Here is an 8,295-nt window from a genome sequence, read left to right as displayed (position 1 = left end):
AATGAAACGCTGCGCTGGGAGAGTACTAGTTTTGACTGAAAAGGCAGCACACATCTCAGTGGGGGCTGACAGATTCCAGAACATGCCTCTCATTCTTGGAGCATGCTGGTCTATTTCGCTGCATTTCCTCACTCAAACGCTCCATCCCCGGGGCTCAAGACTAGCCAATGCTACTTTGCCTCACACACAGCATATAGAAAGGTCCAGTCTTAAGCAATAGGAAGGGGTGTGTATTTCCAACAGCCATTCTCCCACAAACACAGGCTACGTGATAACATCCGTTTCCTTGAGTCAATGCGTGCACACCTTCCCTCACATCGTATGGAGGCACAATTCACGGCTATCCGTTAACGGTTTGAGGGGGAAAATAATAGGCACACGGTTATTTTTTTTGAGGCGCTGACAAACCAAAAGGTTTCCACTCAGCCCCACGAGTTGTACGAACTGTTAAAAAAGTGTACGAACAGCATTTAAATAATACCATTGCTTAGAATAAAGAAGCAATATTTATAATACGATTCTGCACCCATTACATCTTTTTAATACGTCAGGCTATAAAAGGCGAGTATGCAAATAATCCAAGTGCATGCTTTACACAATACACCATTCGGAGCATGCTTATTACATTCGAGACTAGGGTGAAATATTTCACATCGCAAGATAAAAGAAATGATATCAGCTGGGCTTTACAGGGCCTGTGTCCTGAAGAAACAAATCAACTAGAAAAATCTCTCACGTTACATGATCAAATAAAAGGTACGGGGTTGCAATCTTACTTGCTTCTCTTCACAGGATGCAAGTATTTTTCATGCGAATACTGGGACGTTCGAGAAATAACGTTACAACCCAAGGCGAAGGAGTAATCATTTTCCTCTAATACAATTGCCTATATCAACAAAATACAGACCATTGTAGGCTGTTGCAATTTTACCATTTAAAAACCTTATTAGATTGTTTTCATTCCTTGCGCCTTTGCTACGTCTACGGATGCTGAGTCCCCCTGCTGGAAGGAACACTGCATTCGCCTTATTAGAACATTCATTACATAAAAGCGTAGTGAATATACTTATACCCCTTTACAGCTAAACGGTGTCGACCGTAACCTAGTTCATGACCAAGTACACCGCTTCCACCGTTCCTGCAACACGTTTTATACGGTTTTAAATATGCACTTTGCTTTTAGTTCATAACATACTTTAGGCACAAACAGAACCAGTTACGCCAGCAGAGTTCAAACTCGATTAAGGCAAACGGACTCTGTATAAAATGACATCTTTTTTTAAATCAAATCTCAGTCTTCTTTGTGTTAATTAAACCAATGACAAAATAAAATATGGAGAGGAAATAAAAACATCTAAAATGGTTTAAATGTATAACAAATCCTATGCAGAAATAGTAACCTAGAACACAAAACTGCAGACACGAGGATCAAGCGGGGTTTACCCCCGAGTAGATCACGTGGCAACTGGTACGCTGAAATTTTGCCTGCAGAAATTGCATTCACCTTACCTGTTTTATATTTAAACATTTAAAATGGTACATGCCGTGACTACGGCCATGTATTTGAATTCAGAAAATGCAGTTCTAGGGTTTAAAAAAAAAAAAAAAAAAAAAAACCTGAAGTCGCTAATCAAGCCAACGCCGTCTTGTCGAGAGCTGACGACGGCCAGTGGGCGTGTAGCTTTTGGAAAAAGCGCCAAGTTCTACGTCGAACTCTGCTCGACGAAGTTGTCCGTCTGTTTACCGTTTACTGTCGAGCCCTTAGACGTGCGGTTGGCACTGCACGAAAAATGTAACCGACGTCGTTTAAGAGTCGTTAGCGCGAACATTGCGCTGCAGGTTCGTAACCATGTTTGATACGCGTACTATTTAGCTAGCAAGCAGCGTGTACCGGTGCTGGTGGTTGGCTAGGTAACCGCTAGGTGAGCTAGCATAGCTAACCCAGTTGGACTGTGTTTGCCAAACGTACCGATGTGTTAACGTCGTGTTAGCTACTTGTATGTCACTACTGACTCTCTCTTGTGAGTATAACCCTGAGATAGATAGATGGCCAGCTTGCACCCATATGGGCTTGTTTAGCCTGGTCAGTGGTGTTGTTAGCTGGCTAATTGCTGACTAGCATATCTTTCTAGTTTATAGGCCCGGTTGGGCAAGTTATTCGGCTATCTAGCTGTCTAACGCTCCCAGTAAAGTCAGATCCGTCGTGACTTTAAGTAACTTTAAGCGCTCGCTGTTTTTTTGGGGTTTTTTTTTGGAGGTTCGTTTTGATAACCGTTAGCCAGGTTGTTAGCCTAAGTTAGCTAGCTAGCTAAACATTGTCTAGGGTTAGCTAACGAATTATTCTAGACTGTTATCATTAGGAAATGTCAGCGGAGACAAACATTTGGCATTGAGTCTTAAATGAATTGCAGTTCTGCTAAAGCTCGATTGCTTTCGCTTTCTCAAAGGATTGGTATTTCAGCCTGATTTCGCTCCGTTTTGGCGTGGGCGGGGCAAAAAAAAATGCCCGGCCTAGACGGCGAGGGAGTCGTGGCTGCGCTCGGAAGCCCCTTCAAAAAGAGCCGCCTCTCACTGAAGTTTTTTCAGAAGAAGGAAGCCAAGAGAGCGCTAGATTTCTCCGAGACTCAGGCTGAGGAGCCCATTGCCGCAGAACCCGAAGAAACCACAAGGTGGTGCTTTTGGAAACTAGTATACAAGCATATACCAAAATTAGTGTTGTAGCTGCTTTGCAGGATATCGTTTGATTTTTGTTGTTGTTGTTTTCAGTTGTGACCACGTTGTCCCAGTGCCTTGTCCCTCATCGATTCCTTGCGGAAAAAGAGAGAGTCTTGTCCCCTTTGTGGGTCTTAACAATCTGGGAAACACTTGCTACCTGAACAGCATTCTTCAGGTTTGTTTGGTTTAATGATTTTAGTTAAAGGCTGTGCATAATTTAGTATTGAGTGATATTACAAGTATTATTTTTGTTTTTATATGTTTGTGACCACTTGCTGTTTCTTGCACATGGCAGGTCTTGTATTACTGCCCTGGTTTTAAAGATGCTATTAAAACCTTGTATCATTTGTCTAAATTGAAAGACAAACAGAAAGATGATGATGCTAAAAGTAAAGAGGTATGTTTTTCCTGCTATTAATCACAAGTTACTATTGCTATGTAAAAATTTGACTAATTAATTAATAGCAAAATAAAAAGCTATTGTTCAGTGTGCAGTTTCTAAGCATCATGTCTGTCCCCCACTGTGTCAGCACTGTAGTGGGTAAATCTGATAGATGAGGTTCATTGTGAACATGACTTTCATGGCAATTTCAAAATGGTTGCTCTGTCATATTGCATCGTAACCATGTTTAAATGGCACTTGATTTGATCTTAGCAGGGAGACCCTCATGTTGAGTCCATGCGTGTTCAAATGGAACTCCTGAGCAGTTTCTACAGCCTAATCACCTCAGTGGAGCAGCTGCAGTCCAGCTTCCTTTTTAACCCAGAGAAATACAGTGAAGGAGAGCTGGCCACACCACCACGCAAAGTGCTCTATACACTTAGGTACTACTGGCAACTGCTATCACAGGTTTTTGTAGAGAATGAGTGCTATCTTTTTTTTTTTTTTTAATAATTCAAGATGACAAGTAAGATTTATCTTAATACTTACACAAATCTTAGTTTGAATTTACCAAATAACCAAGCAAAAATAGGTAATTATGGATTACAGATGAACAAAACTAAACATCCTATACCTACCGCAGGCAGCTGAATCCCATGTATGAAGGCTTTCTGCAGCATGATGCACAGGAGGTTCTGCAGTGCATTCTTGCATACATCCAGGAGGCCTGTGACACCATTAAAAAAGAACTGAATAGCAACCAAGATAAGCCCAAAAAAAACACTGGAGAGGGTGACTTAATTAGCACAGGAGACAAAAAAGCTGATCTGCTCACAACTACCCAAGAGGAAGAAGAGGGTTCTGACAGCCAGCTGAGTGGGAAAAGAAAAAGTGATACAGAAGCGGGCAACGCCAAGAAAAAGCCCAAGTCTCAGAGCAAACAAAACAAATGTGAAGAAGGGAGCAAGCCTTTTACCCGGTCAAAGAGAAAGTCTTCTGGTGATGTCATGAAAAACCCTGTTGGTGAGCAGAGGACCGAGGGAGAGGGGGAAGAGAAGGAACAAGGCAAGGAGAGAGCAAGCAACACCGAAGAGGTGAAGAGTGAAGGGACCCTGAAAGAAGTGAATAAAAGCAAAAAAAGAGCAAAGCTGAGCTGGCTCAAGTCTTCAGGCAAGCAGCCCAGCATCTTCTCCAAGTTTCGCAGCATGGGTAAAATCAGTTCTCACATTGCGGAAAGAGCCGATGGAAAGGCAGATTACCCCAAGCCCAGTGATGATCAGAGACCTCAGGGCCAGGAGAAGGCTGCCCCTGAAAAGGAGAATCCCACACCCATGACACATCAGTATGGTGCAATGAGAGAAGGTAATTTTTCACACTGCAGTGCTTTTATGGAATATGTCGATAAACATACTTCTGATAATAGTGAGCAGTTTTAATTCCAAACTGAATTTTACACACTTTCTTCTAATACATACTTCTGGGGGATTTGTGTAGATTATGGAGTTTTGACCTGTGCTTATTATGTGGCTTTTAAGGAGCATCATTGTGAAGCCATGGTTTAGATTTTTATTTTTTATATATATATATATATATATATATATATATCTATATATATATATATATATATATATATATATATATATATATAATATAAATGCAACTATTCCTATTTAAAAGCTGCAGTGATTAAGTACATGAGTTACACCACTCTTTTTCTTCACCAACTAAACAGAACTACATGCCTTGGACATGCTAAAGCAGCTGTTTCAGGGTCAGCTTGTGCTGCGGACACGCTGCCTGGAGTGCGAGTGCTGTACCGAGAGGAGAGAGGACTTTCAAGACATAAGTGTACCAGTCCAAGAGGATGAGACCAGCAGCTCAAATTCCAGTTCAGAAAGTGAGTGGTTTCCATGCATGCTCTTAAACGTGTATCGATTAAAATAAATACGGATATCTCGGTAAGCTTTTAACTAAAAACATCTGTTGCGAGACCAGCGGTCAATCAGCAAAAGTGGCCAGTCTCATAATTAAGCCAAGTCTTAATTACATTTATCACTTGTTGGGGGCCTAAACTATAAATATGTGTCAAAGGGTTAATCAGCATTTGAGAGCATTAGACACAGTACTGAGGGCTTGGAGGAATGTCCCTGTCATCTTCTCAATATTCTCCTTTTCTCAGTTTCTCCAGATCCTAAGCCTGACCTAAAGACGCTAAAGTGGGCCATCTCTCAGTTTGCGTCAGTGGAGCGGATCGTTGGGCCAGATAAGTACTTCTGTGAGACCTGCCGTCACTACACAGAGGCTGAAAGGAGTCTGCTGTTTGACAAGACCCCTGAAGTGGTTACAATTCACCTGAAGTGTTTCTCGGCCAGTGGCTCAGAGTATGATTCTAAAATTCTATTATTATTTACATGAAGTTTGGGTATGATTTAGTATCATGCCTTGCAAACCTAACTCACCAGTACACGGGATGCAGTTACTGAATTACTTGTTCCTGAATAAGTCGTATTCATAAACGCTGTCACTGCTCTCCCACTACCCTTTTCGACAGGCTGGACCCATACGCTGGACTGTCCAAAGTGAACACTCCTCTCCAAACTCCTCTCCAGCTCTCGCTGGAGGAGTGGTGTACACAACCCACTGCCTCAGACCAAGGGCACCAGTACAGGCTTTTTGCTGTAGTCATGCACAGTGGGGTCACCATCAGCAGTGGACATTACACCACCTACATCCGCATGACAGACCTCCATCACACCAACCTCAAGTCCCAGCCTGCGGAGGAAGACGACAGAGACGAGGGCGGAGAGACAAAGAAAGAGGCTTTTGAGCCAGACTACGACGATGGGGAGGTGTCGTTTTGCTTAAGCCGAAGACTGACAAACGCGACTAGTGAAACCGCAGCGGCTGCCGCAGCTAGCAAAGCAGGAGGGAAAAGGCTTTCAGAAGGCGTGGGCCTCTTGGGCGGACAGCGGAGCGTCTCCAGCTACGAGCTTGGCAGCAGCAAACAGTCCGTTTCAGAGAAGCCTGGTTGCTCAAACAGTGCTTCTGTGCAGAATGAAGGCCTGAAAAAAGAGGGAGTGGAAGAGGAGGGAGATGCCAGGAGACAGGAGAGCAAGGTGAGCTTTGACTCAGCTCTGCAGAACCTTGTGCACTACGAGGGGAAGTGGATGCTGTTTGATGACTCGGAGGTGAGGCTCTTCGAGGAAGAGGACTTCCTCAGAGCCTGCTCTCCTGAGACCTGCTCCACCTCCACACCTTATCTCCTCTTCTACAAGAAGATTACAGGAGAAATAAACTGATGGCTTCAGTCCATAACCATGACATTGTATTAGTCACTTCCGTCTGTTATTGAAGATTATTAATGCAGAAGAAAGTTGTGATGGGTTTAATGCGTAATGCACAGAGGTAGACACATGCCATGACAGCCTCTTTTTGAGGGGTTCTCTTTCAGGCATTTGTATATCTTATGTTCCCCTTTCTTTGTAACCAGTCTGACATGAAGGCCACCGACGTTTGGACAGCCCTCACAAAATGCACCTTGCTGGCTGTAGTGTACTTATTGTTTCTGCAATTCAAGCTTTTCGTGTTTGACTGCCTGCTACAATTAGTTTGCTTATGCACTGGTCTTTATTTTTTGGAATTTCTTTTAAAGAACACTTGTATATTTCCTTTTAATCCTGCATTATTGCTTCAGGTTATTTGTGAAGGGTAGTTGAGAGTAAACAAAGCAATGTATTGTTTAATCAAGGGTGGATGTTCTTTGATAAAGCAAGAAAACAAACCCAGCTTGGAGTGTTCCTGCTGCTTGCTGGACTGATTGAAAACAGACCAATTGAGTTTAGATTTGTGTTGTGTGTGCATTGTCTAAGAGTAATGGCATAACTAACCTTTTCAATACCTCATTCCTGTGAAAGCTTTTTTTTTTTTTCTCCTTCTTTTCAATGTGATAATTAGGTATTATGCCACAGAGCTAAACCACTTACCTTTAACTTTTAATAAGCTTGATCCAAGTCCTTGAGCACAAAAACAGCAGATTGACTATTAGATATATAAACAAGTTATATAGATTGGAAGCAGTACTGCACCAAGAGACAGCTGTGTAGCTATTCAGTAGGATGCTCCAAGGAATTAGTCCCTGGTTTCCACTGCAGTCATTGGTGTAAAAGCTGAAGCCATTGTAAAAGCAATAAAACCAGACTTTATATTATTTTATGGAGAAGGAACTACTGACTCCATTAAAGCTGTTGCAGTACATGTGGGGAGAGGGAAATGAATGTAAATGTCCTTGACTTTTCTATTTTTTCCTATTTCTGTAGATTTTCTTATACCTCTATTAAATGTTAGCATCTTTAAAAAGCTAACTAGTATTGCTGTTGACTACATTAAAATAAAACACATTGCATTAAAATATTTATTTAATAAAATACTTAAAGGTAAACAAAAGCTACATAAAAATTCAAGAATGTTTAAAACATTTCAATAAGAAGTGTAACCAAAAAAGATAGTGGTACCTTTTTTTGCATGTTTTTCATTCGGATTAAATAGTAAACTTTCAAAGTTGTACCATGTGTTGTAAAATGCATTAGGACAAAAAAAAAAAAAAAAAAAGTGCACACAGGATATTGAATACAGTTTTGACACATATGCTTTCAATCTGAATGACGAACAGGCCCTTTTTGTAAATGCATACAAAATTGGAATGACATTCCATCTCAACACTTTAGCTTTTTCACTTTGTGGGAAACACTGATTTTTTTTTTTTTTTTTAATGATCATTGAATATTTACAAACAAATAAATAAAAATCAGGGTCTCTTTAGAATTTCCTCTTCTTCACATTTCAAATTTCCGAAGGCTCATTCTGCTGAAGGAGTCCCTGGGGGGGAGGGGGTAAATAGACATTTCTGAATAGGACAAATTACAATGATCAGATTTATAGTCCGATCTATACCTATGCCTGATAAATGGTACACTCAACATTGATCAAATACTACAGTAAGCACTAAATTATTTGGATATGGATACCTTTTCAAGCTGTCCGTTTGCTGCTTGTCAAAAATAAAGGTTTATCAGACACAGTACACGATGCAAGAATGGGTTTGTTATTAACTTATGATGTAAAAGGAAAAATATTTATCCAGTCAAGATTTCCAGTGTAATCTACATTAATTATTAAGTGATATGACCATTATTTTCCAG

The 8,295-nt window shown here is 41.0% G+C and overlaps 2 protein-coding genes across 25 annotated transcripts in view; one reads left to right on the top strand and one right to left on the bottom strand.

Annotated features, from left to right (window-relative positions):
* The first annotated feature begins 1,670 nt into the window (after positions 1 to 1,670).
* Positions 1,671 to 8,177, top strand: usp1 (ubiquitin specific peptidase 1). 2 transcript variants are annotated; one of them, XM_027026697.3, is made up of 9 exons: positions 1,671 to 1,839; positions 2,448 to 2,669; positions 2,767 to 2,890; positions 3,011 to 3,112; positions 3,374 to 3,540; positions 3,741 to 4,459; positions 4,830 to 4,994; positions 5,277 to 5,478; positions 5,649 to 8,177. In XM_027026697.3, the coding sequence occupies exons 2-9, from the start codon at positions 2,503 to 2,505 to the stop codon at positions 6,394 to 6,396; spliced, it is 2,394 nt and encodes a 797-aa protein (XP_026882498.3). In that variant the 5' UTR covers positions 1,671 to 1,839; positions 2,448 to 2,502; the 3' UTR covers positions 6,397 to 8,177. The 2 variants fall into 2 exon arrangements, with proteins under 2 accessions (XP_026882498.3, XP_026882497.3); XM_027026696.3 differs by having other exon boundaries at positions 3,371 to 3,540.
* dock7 (dedicator of cytokinesis 7) overlaps positions 7,495 to 8,295 on the bottom strand; it is a 41,738-nt gene continuing 40,937 nt past the window's right edge. For 22 of the 23 annotated variants that reach the window (XM_081716908.1, XM_081716911.1, XM_035524618.2 and 19 more), the window contains one exon: positions 7,495 to 7,972. In XM_081716908.1, coding sequence (XP_081573034.1) covers positions 7,930 to 7,972 — 43 coding nt within the window. In that variant the 3' untranslated portion in view covers positions 7,495 to 7,929. Of the gene's footprint in view, positions 7,973 to 8,121; positions 8,142 to 8,295 lie in introns of all 23 variants that reach the window. The other variant, XM_081716915.1, reaches the window with a different exon arrangement.

The sequence above is a fragment of the Electrophorus electricus genome, chromosome 7, assembly GCF_041902795.1.
Source record: "Electrophorus electricus isolate QZ-2024a chromosome 7, ASM4190279v1, whole genome shotgun sequence".
Taxonomy (NCBI): domain Eukaryota; kingdom Metazoa; phylum Chordata; class Actinopteri; order Gymnotiformes; family Gymnotidae; genus Electrophorus; species Electrophorus electricus.
Note: the sequence above shows the minus strand (reverse complement) of the source record. Positions and strands in the feature narration are given on the sequence as shown.